Consider the following 16,190-nt stretch of genomic DNA (forward strand, 5'->3'; position numbering starts at 1 on the left):
TTCAAATAAAAGAAGAAATACTTTACAGCTTTACAAAAAAAAAAAAAAAAAAAGCTGAAATGCAGAAATTTACTTACTTATATAATCACAGATCAAGCAGAGGTCAGAGCACATTTTGAAAAAGAATTGCTCATTTAGTTACCTTCACAGCAGAAAATGGTAATTACTGTAGTGACTACAAAAATTGATGGTTAAGAAAATTCTAACATTAAATTAAGGGCTAGGAAGTAGATGCAGTTACTAAAATGAAATATTTATCCTTAATAATTGCAAGTAAAGAAATGAATAGGATGTTTATGTTCTTAATTAAGTTGCAATCATATTTCAAAATTATTGAGTTTTAGAGATCTACTCCAACCCCTGTACTTCTATGCTATTGCATCACAACTCCAAAAGTTCAGAATAAAATACTGGAATGCATGAAAGCATGCCTAAAATACAAATGTCTCCTGTTCTTTGTCCACAGGCTTAAAAATAAATAATTAAAAGCATTTGCACTTATTTGTCCTCCTAATGTTATATTCTCGATTTTGTATCCACTTTACTTTGATTAACTGAAATATTTCTAGCATTCCACGGTAGCTGAAACATTCGTGAAGGTAGCTGCGCACAATGAGTTGAATCAAAGTCTATCATATATTTATCAGCCTAAAAAAATAAAATGTCAAGGTTATAATTGCTGAAAAAAGCATTAAATACTAAATATATATCAAAACCAACCACATTAAATACTGTTTTCAAGAAACACACAGATAATTATTACAATTACAAAGTATGAACCATAATTTTTACCAGCCTAATGCTTCAAACTTAACTGCTTTAAAAGAAACTTCTCATAACTGAGTTTTATACCCTAGAAATATCTGTTGTTGAATTTATAATTATTTCAGTTAATTTGAATACCATGTATTTAGAAGCAAATGCTTTGTTTGCAGTATTGCATAAGATATTTTTTCAGTACAATACTTAAAACAGAAAGTAATCTAAGACTTAGAACTGCAGCCATAGAACACATCTTTCTGCTTCCAACTTTAGCATAGCAACTGACTGGTCAGATAAGTAGCAAATATAGAGTTGTTGTGGATATAGTGTAGTAGCTTCTTTGCTTTATCTGCAACTTCACACTTTAAATTGAAATGAATTATAGATTTTTTTCCCCTACTGGAACCACCTGTCGATTTAAATGGTTGTGTTACTTAACAAAAATTGCCAGATTTTGCTAATATTAGTCAGTTTGGCTACTTTTGAGCACAACTAATTGGGAAACAAGGTATAAAATAAAAATTTACACATCCATTTTTATTTTTTAATACTGTTTTTTGACACTTTTGTGAAGCAAAATAAATAAATAATAAATAGTAAGTCATTCAAAATAATGCAAAAAAAGGGGGGGGGAGAGAGAGAGAGAACCAACAGGAAGTGCATTTAACCATTTCATACCCTCTACTTAAATTGACCTAATTATGCATTATTTTGATAAATGTTTTCAAAATGTATAATTTAACTTTAAGAAATTATATTTTATTACTGTTATTTAATATAATTATCATTTGTTATCGCATGTTGTCTTATGTTCTAGAAAATACATATATTTATTGTTAGTAAATTCATTCACATATACTGAATAGCCTGTTTACAGTTCTTGTCTAGAGACTGCAGACTCCAGGTGTTATAAGCGAGCTGCTTAGCATTTGCTTGCAACGCTGCCTGCTGCTTATCGGAGATGAATTGTTGCATTAATCAGCATAGTTTCTGGTCCTACGCATGCATAAAGTTATTTCAATGGGGGGAAAAAATTCTGCTAATTCATCGGTAAAAATTGACCCTGTGCTACTATTAATTATGGCCCTAACAATAGCATAATTAATAAGGTTAATAAATAAAACAGTCTGCAACTTGATTAAACTATATATATATATATATATACATCAGCAACATTTATATATATATATATATATACATACTGGTGTGCAAAAATTAAGGACGAAGTTGAAAAATTAGCATATTAGCTGAACGAAGAGGCAGAGCAGACAGAAAGACCAATCAGTAGATTAAGTAAGGTGATGTACGGTAGCACATGCGCAGATATGCAGGCAGACGTAATGGGAGAGTGTCTGAGTAGTATAAAGCACGTTGTTGGTGTAAGATCAGTATTTCTGACAAAGAGAGTGCATGCCGTTTAGCAGTTAAAATCACACCGAGTTCCTGCCTCAGCGAGAAATGGCGAATAATCAATCTGTTAGACGACATCTGGATGCTTTTACCCGAGGTCGAATCATTGGGAAGTTGGAAGAAGGCCGCAGTGTGACAAGTGTGGGTGCAGAGTTCGGAATTGCTCACAGCATTGTTTCACGAATTTGGAGACAATTTCAAACTACAGGAACAGCGGCAGACAGCGGGAGAAATCGCTAGACACACGACACAGGCGACTGGACGACCGATATCGCGTTTTACCATGGCCAGAAGACTGCACGGTGGTGGTCTGTTTGCACGATGCCCTATACGGTGTGTAACTCTAACACCTGCCCATCGGAGAAGGCGTTCTCTGTGGTGCCGGGAACACCGGAATTGGAGAGACAATGAATGGGGACAAATACTCTTTACAGATGAAAGCAGATTCAGTCTGAGTAGCGATTCTCATCACATACTCATCTGGAGAGAGCGGGGAAGCCGCAATCATCCCTCGAACATCATTGAAAGGGACAGGTATGGAGGTCGCGGTGTTCTCGTTTGGGGAGGCATCATGCTTGGTAGTTGTACAGACCTTCACAACTTCGACGTAGGTTCAGTCAACGGGACCCCTTATTGTAACGAGATTCTTCTTCCATATGTGCGTCTTTTTAGAGGCGCTATGGGTCCGCAGTTTCTTTTCATGGACGACAAAGCACCATGTCATCGCTCAGTAGCTGCCAAACAGCTCTTAGAGAGTGAGGATATTGAAGGTATGGATTGGCCGGCACGATCTCCAGATCTCAATTCCATCGAACATGTATGGGATTTTCTGGGCAGACACTGGGCAGCTCGTACCTTACCATCAGTAACGATTCGGGAGCTTCGATTGGCGCTGCAAGGAGAATGGGCAGCAATGCCTCAACAACTCATTGACACCCGCATTCTCAGCATGGGCAGACACTGAAACCTGCCTAGCAGTCGGGAGAAATCATATCCCCTACTAAAGACCGGATGTTTCTTGCTGGACACCCATCACAGGGATGTTTCGGCCTTCAGTCGCATTGCGCTCCATGCTACTTTCTCAATAAAGCTTCTTTTTATCCCTCTGATTACTCTTTTAGTAGGTGTTGCTTACATTACACATGTCCTTACGTATTGTGGATCTTACGGTATTAAATGTGTTGATTTGGAAAGCTTTTGTACAAAGTTATATTGAAAAAACCGTCTCGTCCTTAATTTTTGCACACCAGTATATATATATATATATATATATATATATATATATATATATATATATATATATATAGGGGGGAATGTGAAAAATAATATATTCTACATTCAACCAGTGTATAATTGCAGTTAGAGCATTAAATGTATTTTAAATATTTGGTGTTATGCTTGTAGTCCACCTCCAGGCGTGCACAGTAAGTGCAAAATAACAAAATAACGAAATATCGAATTGAAAAATTTGAACAAGATATGCAAAACCGACAATTTGAACACAACTACATTTTAATGTAGCTGTGTTCAAATTGTCGGTTTTGCATATCTTGTTCAAATTTTTCAATTCGTTGTTATTTCGTTATTTTGCACTTACTGTGCATGCCTGGAGGTGGACTACAAGCATAACACCAAATATACATATTATATAGTTTAAACATCCCCCCTCCTCTTCCAAATGTAGAACTTCAAATTTAAAAAAAAATGCTTTACAGCTTTACAAAAAAAACAAATGCTGAAATGCAGAAATTAATTCCACACAACAATCTATCAATCAAGAATTCTCTAAGAAGAAACTTCAGAAATATATCTTTTGATTTAAAAAAAAAAAAAAAAAACACTTACTAAGTACAGGAGCAACTGCAATTTCATATTTGTAGGTAAATCATCACCTAAGCAAATTATAAATTATTAAACAATTTCAAAGTTGCACACAAAATCAATAGCTTTAAAAACAAATTCATTTGTTTCATTTTAAATAATGAGGATTTTTTTTACCTATTTCTAGTGGATAAAATAATCCATTTTCTTCTACATATGATTTTAAAGTTGCGTCACACAGTTCGTCCTCAACTTCATGTTGACTCCAAAGTACAGCTGTAAGTGAAGTAAATTAGAAATCATTATCATGAGTGCTAACAACTTAATGGTTTGCACTTGCAAATATATAAGACTTAAAAAATCTTACTTCCTAAAAAAAAAAAAAACTGAAGTCTGATTATAGTTAGTGTAGTAACTTGGCGATAGTGACATGTTTGAATTTTAAAAAACAAAAAATTCAAATATTATTTTTAGACCATTTTAAAGTATTTATTGAAACTTTCAATAAAATGCAATCAAAGATCTGGAGCAAAGTGATTTCATAAAAGGACTAAGTGAATAAGAAATGATGCAACCTTCAAAATAAAAGAATCTAATCTGCCAAAAATGAAAGTCAATGAAAGTGATCAACTAGTTTTTTCTTTCTTTTTTTTTTTCACTTTTTTCAATTGTCAGTTCTTTTATTTTCATTTGAATACTTTTTTTCATATATATAAATAATTTCACATAACATGCACTATATTTAGAATTTTATGGTTGTAATACATAATTTTAAAATTATTTAAATTTAATGTACTACATCAATTTTACTATTTATTCACCAATTGGATTGTTTTTCCAGGGGAAAACATTTTTTAATGTCATTACGAAACACGATTCCACTGTTTCTAGATTTGACGTCTGACTGTAGTTCACTTAGCATTACTTAAAAATAAAAAACAAAATCAAAATGGACCAATGACTATTATGGAATTTAATTTTAATACAATAGTAGTGACTGAACAACTGAAACAAAGCAAATACGAGAGGGGTCAGATTACTGAAACTATACCAATAAATTAAATTGATAAATCAAACTTTCAAAAGAATATATGGTTAAAATGTAAAAATCTTACTTTGATTGTGTTTATCAGCAGAAAGCCATTCTTTAAGTAACCAAAGTGTTTCATTATTTACTATCTTAGGGTACCTAAAAAAATAATTTAAAAATATCAACTTTAACCAGTTTGAATCAATATTTACCATTAAATGTTTTTAAAGGAGCTAATGTGTGCATCACATGACTTCCTTTTACTCCAATTTAGTGTCATTTCCTCATTATTGGCAATTTTAATGCGATTCAATAGTTTACTCTCTAAATATCACCAACAATGGCCAAGTTGAAACTAAATTTTAAAAAAAAATCGCCAAATTTGTCGCCAAGTTGGCGACAGAACCTGCCAACCAAAAGAATGGCTTTACATTGCCAAGCGTCCGACAAATTATAACATCACTTGAATTTACATCGAAATTAACAATGGTTTCCCCCCCCCCCAAAACGGGGCAAAAGACCCCCTTAGGAAAATCCGAATGCAACCAAAATGGAAGGTGCACAACTAGACCCCACTAGGAGTCTACGTACCAAATTTCAACTTTCTAGGACATACCGTTTTTGAGCTATGCGAGATACATACGTACACACGGATGTCACGAAAAAATTTGTTGTATTTAACTTGGGGGTCGTCAAAATGGATATTTCTGGTGTCTGTACGTTCCTAGGCATATATCCACATGTGATCGGGTCGGAAAAAAACTCAACATTCATTTGGGGGTGAGCAAAATGGAAATTAGGGCCGATTTTTGAGTGAAATTTTTTTCGCGAATACAATACTTCCTTTTTTTGTAAAAGGAAGTAAAAAGACTATTTCATTAGGGAGCTCAAAAGGTTGTTCATTTTGAAAGTAACGAGGAAATCATATAAAGTAGGGTGGAACGAAAAAAACAAAGTTTTTATTTTCGAATTGTAATAGTGCAGAAAAGTTGCGATTGGTGAAGACTTACAAAACAAAACAAAAATTTTTAAAATCGGATAATATCTTCCAATCCCGCAACGAGCCTAAAAATTTGAAAAAATGGAAAATTTCATGTGTTTTTAGCGATTTTTTAAAAACTTTGCTCCAACGTTTCTTTTTAACACTCTAAGACAGAAAAGTTACGATTGCTGAAGCCTTCAGAAATTTTAAAAAACCTATTGAAATCAAATAATACCTTCTGATCCAGGAACAAGCATGAAAAGTAAAAAAACGGGAGAATTTCATCTTCTCTTAGTGATTAAAAATAAAATTGTTCTTCTTGTTTTTTTCCCCGGTGTTATAGGGAAAAGTCTTTTAAAAAACCCTATATTACAAATAAATTTATTTCTTGACTTTCAAGGTATCTTCTAAACATGCAAAACTACCATTCTTTACAACAATAAAACATTTTCAAATAATAGAAAGTTAAAAAATATTTACCAAATTTACAATCCAGTATACAAGTCTTATTGTTTTAAGTGTTACTTGTTGAAGCTAATTTATAATCAGATTTTTTGGGAAATTCGGGCATAATTGATCTAGATCTCAATGTTGCTCTTATGTAGCCATCTCTTGATTTAAATCCACACACTTTGAGTGAAGCCTCCGTCACTAGCTTCACACATCTTTCGACAGCTTGCATAGTTTATATCCCAGTCGGGTATAGTGCCTGTTGCAATAAGATTTTCAATGTCTTTGTTAGGAACTTTTCGAAGAAAAGGTGGAGAAGATAGCTTTGTCGTGTTCCAATTAATAACCTCTGTGTAATCTTCTGCTTCGAAATTCAGAGATGGAATGACAAAGTTTCTAATGCAGAAACAGACTCCTTGGCTTTTAAGACGTTTTTAAACGCTAGTTCTCTTATGTGCCTCCTTTCATCAAACACCATTGCCATTAATAAGTTTTCGGGATGCGCTAACAAAGAGTTTCTTTCAATGACAGGGTAAACAACTTGTTTTAGATTGCCAGGTAAGTATCGACAGTTTTGAATTGTTCTGTAAAAATGAATGGCACTGTCTGTGAAATTTTTGTGGTTCTTTATTTCAAACCAGACCGGCATGTAAGATCTCAAAATAAAAGTCACTATGTCTTTTAACTCACGTGATGGGATCAATACACTTACGCACAGTCTAAGGACTCTATTTGCACAAGTGAGCCATCTGGAATGTGAGAGTGGGCCGGGGTCACGATTTGACAAATCATTTGGGCAATTGCCACCCTTTATTGCCTGAGATATATCTAAAAGATATCTTTGATCCTTGCTCAAGCACTTTCTGTTTACATCTGGAATTCTACAGTCAATTGCTTGAAAATCTATTACTGGCAGTTTTTCGCAACCTCTGAGTTGTTCTCCGATTGGTCCAGAAAATGAATTTGGGCCAGTTGTTCCACCATCCAAATACCGAAAAAGATGACGAAAAGGCAACTCAATGAAATGTAATAAACAAATAGCCCATTGCAATCATCGTTCAATATAAATTTCAAATTGACGAATCGCGCCACTTTTCCACCCAGTATTGATTTTAGTACCATCGCAACCAACGATGGCTAAATCATCCAGTGAAATTCTTTGTTCATTTAGATATGAAACAATGCTATTCACTATGTCTTTGGCTGATTCAGAGTTTGGAGACACGTGGCCAATATAAACAGAATCAGGTTCTTTGATAATAGAATAATGCTCTTCTTTCACTGTTCTCTGAAATTGCTTTGATTCAATCTTATCTATATATAAAGTATCATCTTTTCTTCCGTCAAAATAAATACTCCGAACGGAGTCTTGTTTAATGCCACTTTGCAGATCTTTTCTATTTTGACTCTTTTCTCTCCTAATTTTTTGTCTATCAACAACTTTGGAAGTATCTGTTGCAGTCACTTAGTCAACGTCTTGAAGCACACTGGATGCTATGGCAGCAGTTGCACGATCAGATATGCAGTAACGATCGCTACTTAGTGCCGTAGTTTTCAACTTAATCCTCATCTGCCACCGGGTTTTCTTCTCTGGGTCGGTTGACTTGTAATCATTATCAGTTTCTCTCTTGACTGAACAACTTGGTTGTTCTTCATTTGAAAGATCAGATTCATCTTTCATGACTGAAACATACTCAGTAACTTTTCGTTTTAAGGCATAGGCTTTTCTTTGAAATCTTTTTTTCAACCTTTTTGTTTCCTTTTGATCCAAAGTTCCAATTTTTCCTATGCCATGTTTCCTCTGAAGATAGGGAAATCTTTGTTCAGAGATCGGTATCTTTTTAGATTTTTCACATGTACATTTCATGTAAATTGGACATTCACAAATGTCTGGGGTCTTTTTACAAGTGCAAATAACATTCATTACGCACTTACACGCAGAGACCTCAAAGAGTTTCCTTGCTTCACTTTTAAATTTATCAATCCTTTCTTTAAACTCTGGTTTATCCTTGTCTCGGTTGTAAGATCTCATGGAATTGAGATATTTTTTGTAGAAGATATCAATGAGCTGAGTAATTCTTTTGAGGGAAACTTCGAAGCCTTATCAAAGATACATTTAAACTTTTTGCGCCACTATGTCCTTAACAATGGAAAAACTCACTTTCGTGTTATTAACTTTTCTAGCTAACTCAAATCTTTCTTGAAAGCAACTTTGAAGTACATTTTCATAAGTAGGGAGCTTATTTGTTGGCAAATCTCTCGGGTGGCCAAATATAGGGCACTCAAAGGACTTTCTCGTAATCCTTTTCTGCAAAGATGGATTCATGTTTGAAACACGTTTAGCAGAGCAAATCGACTTCACACACACATTAGAAACATAGAAAAATACTGATGCCAGCACGACTGCTTTATTCATTTAAGTAAGATACCTATAGACACAAGGCAACTAAAAAGCTCATGAATTCAAGATCGTGAGGCGCTAATGGGGCGTATTAGATGAATACACTATACTGAGAGGCATAAACAAATATAAGTCTCACGGGATTAAAGGGCCATGTGGGCAATTTCACAGGCAGGCTAATACTAAAATATCACATTTGTTTTATAAACAAACGTTTAGTATAAACAATTAGTATTTCATACCGAACTTATGAGGATCATTAAACTAAAATTTAAAAGAGCTGAAAAAGTGCTTAAAGTTTACATGCTTTAAAACATATAGGTTCGTTGCGCGATCCGAAGATACTGTTTTATTTCAAAAAGATATTTTTTTTATTTTGCTTTGAAGTCTTCACTAAACGTAACTTCTCCGTTCTGTAGCCTGAAAAAGTACATTGAACCAAAAATGTTGAAAATTCGGAAAAAAACCTGAAATTCTCAACTTTTTCGATTTTTTAGGCTTGTTTCAGGATCAAAAGGTATTACTCGATTTCATTTTTTTTTTAATTTCTGAAGGCTTTACCAATCGTGACTTTTCCATCTTAGAGCCTTAAAAAGAAACATTAAAACAAAATTTTTGAAAAATCACTAAGAAAGCACGAAATTTTCTATTTTTTCAAATATTCATGCTTGTTGCGGGATCGGAAGATATTATCCGATTTTTAAAATTTTTGTTTTGTTTTGTAAGTCTTCACCAGTCGCAACTTTTCCGCACTATTACGATTCGAAAATAAAAACTTTGTTTTTTTCGTTCCACCCTAATATAAAGTCTTAAAGAAGAAATGTTAACACTTAGATAAAAGGAGTTACCTACAGTGTAAGGATATGGAGATATGTGATGAAAAACAATATTGCAATTGTTTTACAAAAAGAAATATATTAATAAAAAACATAAGCCTAATTGTACACTCATTTTCATGCATTGGCTATTTCTCTTCAAAAAGTACCTGAAATGTATATCATTAGAATACATAGTCACAGTAGGAGACGAGGGAAGTTACTAGTGTTTTTAAATTTAAAAAAAATACTAAAGGACATTTCAACATCATAAAACTTAGATTAACCATCAAACAACAATAAAACTATCAAACTATTCTGCCGAGTGCAGGTAAAGGGCAGTAACTGCAAATTTTTCACTTTTAATTTTTTTTTTGCATTTTTGTCATCTATTGTACGTTATCTTTATTGTACACTAGTGGCACCTGCACGGCTTCGCCTGTAATAGAAAAATTAAAGGTCTTTTGGTTTGCCTGTATATTTACAAAAATTGTATGGTGAATTTTCTCGCCAATTGGCTTGTACCGACGTTACAGTTCCATGTTATGATAATTTCGTATCTCGCCGATTGGCTTGTGCCCATGTTATGGTTCCACATTATGATAATTTCGTAATTTATGATAGTTTTTATCTTAAAATTGGAATAAAAAAAGAACCACATCGAATTTTCGAAAAATCGCTTCGAGGTGCACACCCCCATGCTACAAACTAACTTTGTGCCAAATTTCATGAAAATCGGCCGAACGGTCTAGGCGCTATGCGCGTCACAGACATCCGGACAGAGAGACTTTCAGCTTTATTATTAGTAAAGATGTTACGGTTCCACATTATGATAATTTCGTAATTTATGATAGTTTTTTTCTTAAAATTGGAATAAAAAAAGAACCACATCGAATTTTCGAAAAATCGCTTCGAGGTGCACACCCCCATGCTACAAACTAACTTTGTGTCAAATTTCATGAAAATCGGCCGAACGGTCTAGGCGCTAAGCGCGTCACAGACATCCAGACAGAGAGACTTTCAGCTTTATTATTAGTAAAGAAGCTCGCTTTTTTGGTTTCCGCTGAAAAAAAGGCACAAAAAAGACGTCTAATTCCAACATTTCCCTATTGTTAGCACTGAATCTGCCACAAATGTCTTCAAATATCTCGAAAACTCATTTCTGCAGATACTGTTGTTTACCTGCACACGGCAGTATTGTGCCAACAATGTAATGAAATACATCAACATCATGGTTTGTTTCAGTCATGTTTTAGGGTGTTTATTTATTTATTTTGAAAGAGTTGAAGAAATGTGTTTTGGGTTTCATATTAAATGATAGGAAAATGTTGGGATTTGACGCTTTTTTCATGCTTTAACTAATGCAGGGGAAACAAAATATGCAAGCTTGTACAATAAAGCTAAAGTACAATAAACGACAAACATGCAGCAAAATGAAAATTCTGCAGATACTGTGTTTTACCTTCCCACGGCAGTGGTATTTCGATACTGCACAAGTTTTCCTCTTTTTTGACCTCAAAAACATTTATTTCGTAAATGTCTATTGTTTGTGTTGAACTTATCAACTTGTTGACTATTTAAGATGTATCATCAAATAACTTCTTTAAATACAAATATTTTACCCTTAGAAACATAAAACTGTTACAATATCACTTTTTGGATAAATAGTTTTCAAAATGCAAAAGGATGAAATTTAATTTTGAACGTCAAATTAGAATAAACAGTTTCAATTTGGACATTCTAACAGACATTGAAATGACATTGCAGCCAGGGGCGGCATTTTAGCATTTCATTTGGGGGGTCGAGTTTTTTAAATATGTATTACCACAGTGCGGTCCAAAACACACATTAGCTAACAGGAAGTGATCATAAAACCTGTGTTTATAATATATAATATTATAAAATTAGTGTTTAGTATAACAATTAAAATTTTGATTCACTTTCTAATAAGTTGTCATACAAAACAATTCAATACTAAAGTTTTTATACCTTTCAGAAAAGTTTCAATGCGTGATTTTTGGAATTCGAGAGAGCAGGGAATTGTGTTACTAATTTATCAGTGCTCAGTGTCCTGCTGTCTTGCCAGTACAGCAAAATAAAAAAGTTTTTTTGCCCATTGTGCTTACAAAATAATTCCCTAACCTCCTGAAACATAAAAAAAAACTTTATCTAATAGCTGAGCTGATTGGAATAGTTAAAAATTAATTGAAGTAACAAAGTTATGTATGAAAACACTTTTTATATCTTGCTCTTCAAAGGTATACAGGGAACTTAAAAAATTGTGAGGGGCTTAATTTTTCATCATTGAGTAATGTAGTCTCGTCGGTGCTCTCAGTGTCAATGGAATGTCATCTACCTCCCGCTCTGTTTTTCACTATTCCAGACTGATGAGTCCATAACAAGGATGAAGCTGCAATCTCTGGATGTGATAGCTGGTCTGTCAGTATATTGCTTGTAATTTTCCTTGCCTCATGGTAAAAATTTTACTCATCATTGAAACATTTTATTTTTCGTTTTCAAAATCCAATCCAGATAATATAGAACCAACCATACAGAAAAATAGTTATCAAATCGTGTTAATTTCATTCGAAACTAAATCTATTATTTCATACAAAATATTAAAAAATCAATGTTTGACTTCACATCATTATGTGGATTTTGGGTCTTTTTTTTTTTTTTTTTTGTCTTTTTAAAATTGGCTCGAAGGAAGAATTTTTTTTGAAATTTCACACTTGATCGAAATATACATCTATGTAAAATGTATTTTCAGTTTCAATTGTAGATTGAACTGTGGTAGTATGGTGCACAGATCAACTGTAGATTGAACTGTGGCTTGAATAGTCCGAAAATTAAGGGTAGCGGATTGAAGATGTTTTGATAGAGTAAAGCATTTTTCAAAAACTTTCCTCAATGTAAACAAATTGAATAAAAATTCAAACGAAGTCATGCATGCTAAAATGCATGAGCTTTTTCACCATTGAAAGAATCGTTTTGCAATAATTCTTCTAGTCGGCAAATCACTGCTTTGAAGTTATAGAGAAACGTTTTTATGGTTTTAACTCTTGAAGATCATCTTGTGTCACTCCGAGATTGCATAATTATAAAGCCCCATAAAAGGTATTTGTTGATATGTTTTTTTTTATTCAATAATCACATGCATTTTTAAGAAGTTTCTATGAAAGCATATAATGCATTGAGCAGCTCAAACGTGTTTCTAGCAGAAGAAAGCGATGAACGCTCATTAAATAAATATTCAATTAAAAATGAGCGTAAAAGTTAATGTAAAATATCAAGGATATTTCTTGTGAAAATCATGCAGCCACTCCACTTTGCACGTGCCTCTCATATTGGACATACCATCGTTACACTGGACACACAAGTATGAAATATTTATCCTGTATGAAGAAATGTCTTCCTTAGTCAAAATTAACATCAGTTTTCTATGTTCAGAAAAGGCCGGAAAATACTTCATGAATTTCTAAGTCATTATCCAAATAACGAAAAACACTAGTCTGGGAACGTGTCGAGTTTCATCAAATAGTTACTGAGAACCAGCGAGATTTTTTTTAAATGAACATTGATTTCCGACTAACATTAATTGAATTCACCCATTTTCTATCATTCTGCGCAAAACTTTTGGGAGTGCAACCGCCCCCTCTTGACCCCCCTATTTGCCGCCCCTGATTGCAGCTACGGAATAGCAAACGGTACTTCATGAATCGGTCGCTGTAGTGGAAGGATCAGAGTAATGGCAGGTTGTTCTAAACAGTGTTGTCTGTGTAAGACAAGTAACGATAAAATTAAAAGTTTTAAAAACTCCCGACTGAGTCACAACTGTAGAATCAAGAAGAAAAATTAAAAATCCTTTTAAAAGCCTTATACTATTAAAAATCAATTACAAATATTTTATTTGCTATTAAATAGAAACTGGCAACAGATAAACTTTAAATCATTGCGTTTAATTTCCTTGTCGACCAACAATGAATTTGGTTATCAATCACGTGAATAAAATTTTAGCGTAATAATTTCAAAAATACGTTATAATTTCAATTCTATGAAACATGGAAGTTCCAAAAACATTCCATCAGATACTGAAAAAAATTCTCTTTATTTTGATATTAAATTTAAAAATTTTTAACAATGTTTTCACTGCAAAAATAAGCAAAAAACTTTTTAGAAGTTCTTAATATCTTCATTAATTAATGTCATCCAAAGATGCAACCTAACTTAAGAACACTCTTGATTAACTCTCCTTTCAAACACTTTTTTTTTTTTTTTTTTTCAAAGTCGGTTAATCCGTTTAGGCGCTAGAATGCTACAGACAGACACATAGATACACAGATATGTCAAACTTATAACCCCTTTCCATGGTGTGTCGGGGGTTAAAAAATAATCCAAGTATTATATAGTAAGCCTAAAAATTCTTAAACATTCTTATCAGGTGATAGAGCAATTCTTTTTAAAATTGACAAAATAACTTTCAAATACTTTTTAAGAGATTTATTGGAAATGTGTTCAACTTACCTTGCTTGAAAAACTTTAATAAGTAGATCATTTCCTCGGTTGGTTTGAATGGATCTGGAGGAACTTTACAGAAAGAAAAAAAAAACTATTAATGAAGATATTTTATCAAAGGATATTGCAGTAAGTAATATCAAATCCTAAATAATGCATATCAAATTTATAAACAAAATTTGAAATCAGTTCTTTTTACAAAACTGTTACTACTGCAAAATACAAAATGGCATCTATAAGTGTAGAAATTCCTAACCTTCGGTAGCATAATTGTAATTTATTAAAAATCAGGGCCTTTTTTTTTTCTTTTTGAATTTATTGACAGAAGGGTTTGGCAGAATTTTTTTTTACTAAATCATGTTGTACAGCAGCACCAACCAGGGCTACTAGTACCATCTCTTGCCCCAAGACAGAAGGGAGGTTCACCTACCATTTGTACTGGTTATCTCCAAATTTTTAATTTTCCCACTTGCATCCATTTGCTTCTTACTGCCTCATATAAAGATGAACAAATGAGGCAGTCAGAAGCAAAGGGATGTAAATAGACATTTTCAAGTTTTGAGAAAAAAATGCAGCATCTGTGAGAGCTACTAGTACTATCTCTTGCCCCAAAACAGAGGAGAGGGTCACCTACCATATGTACTGGTTATCTCCAAAATTTCAATTTTGGCACATACATCCCTTTGCTTCTCACTGCCTGAAATGCATTTCTTAGTGGTGCATTTATAAAATTGAAAAAAAATAAAAAAGCAAAAGGTTAAGCATAAAATGCTTTTACAAAGAAATTACATACAATAAGTGTTAAAGAAACTTATGAATACTTTTAATTAACTTTAACTGAAATATAATTTTAAAGTAATGGTTTAAGATCTTGAAACAAATTTAAAAGTGTAAAATAACATTTAAACTATGCAAAATCATTGATCTGAAATTTATTGTAAATCGTGTATTTGAGGGAAAAAAATATTTCTGAAACTTATTATTTTACGGCTGTTAATAAAAAGAAACTGACAAATGAAATATCAACAGCAACATTATTCTACTAACTTAGTGGCAATAACCTCATCTCTGGTTCGGCGAATCAAGATAACAGGGCCATCATATCTGAAATTTGAAAATAAATTCTTAGAATAATATTTTCATAACTCATACCTTAACATAACAAGAAATGAACAAATACCTTTGAGGTAAAAAGTATAATTTACAAAGCAAAATTAAGATTTTGCACAAAATTACAGACATTTGGGGTAACAAAGAACCCTTTTATTATGCAAAAGATTCAATGTAAAGTGATATAAACTTTTAGATGTAAAGATAAATGTTTGTCAGATGTCTTTATATTCATAAACTTGCACCTTTCATGCCAAGAAAAAATGGCTTCTTGTAAAGTTTGTTTACAAAGTTGTTTCCCCAATGTATGTATCTCTAAGGCATGTGCAAGTTTGAGATTATGCAAAGAGGTTTTTTTTTTTTTTTTTTTTTGTGCATATTTTAGTTTTATTTTTTCAGGGGAAGAGTATTTCATATTGTTGTAACTTTTATGTGTTTCGTAATTCAATGCTTTATTCTTCAGGGGAGGGTGAATTTTCACTTTGTTCTGATGATTGCAATGAGTATTTTAATTAGGTTCCTTATTTTTCAGAGAAGGAGATTTCATTTTGTTCTAATTGAGCAGTTAAGATATCTTATTGTGCTACATAGCTCAATATCTGTCGTTTGTCAAAATTTTGTTTCTTTGTGATTGGTGAACAGCAAACCACCTGATCCTTCACTGCATGGCAAATAAAATTTATTATTATCCTCTATTGCATTTTTTTTTTTTTTTTTTTTTTTTGAACTTTTGGGCATGCACAAATATAGTGTTTGTTTTAATTTGCAACAGAGATGATTTGTTTGATTTGATTTGTTTTACAGATATATTTTGGGTATATATAGATATATACCAATATTTTATTGGGTTAGAATGTATTTTGTTTTTGTTTCATTCTTAGTAAATTAACCAAT

The 16,190-nt window shown here is 32.8% G+C and overlaps 1 protein-coding gene across 1 annotated transcript in view; it reads right to left on the reverse strand.

The window, feature by feature from the left end:
- Nucleotides 1-115: 115 nt before the first annotated feature.
- LOC129223390 (phosphatidylserine lipase ABHD16A-like) overlaps nt 116-16,190 on the reverse strand; it is a 38,076-nt gene continuing 22,001 nt past the window's right edge. Inside the window, exons 15-20 of the mRNA XM_054857981.1 lie at nt 15,234-15,290; nt 14,196-14,258; nt 5,109-5,182; nt 4,171-4,269; nt 4,018-4,064; nt 116-648 (exon numbers count right to left, since the gene is read on the reverse strand). Of these exons, the coding sequence (XP_054713956.1) occupies nt 517-648; nt 4,018-4,064; nt 4,171-4,269; nt 5,109-5,182; nt 14,196-14,258; nt 15,234-15,290 (472 nt within the window). The 3' untranslated portion in view covers nt 116-516. The remainder of the gene's footprint in view (nt 649-4,017; nt 4,065-4,170; nt 4,270-5,108; nt 5,183-14,195; nt 14,259-15,233; nt 15,291-16,190) is intronic.

This window comes from Uloborus diversus, chromosome 5 (genome assembly GCF_026930045.1).
Source record: "Uloborus diversus isolate 005 chromosome 5, Udiv.v.3.1, whole genome shotgun sequence".
Classification (NCBI taxonomy): Eukaryota; Metazoa; Arthropoda; class Arachnida; order Araneae; family Uloboridae; genus Uloborus; species Uloborus diversus.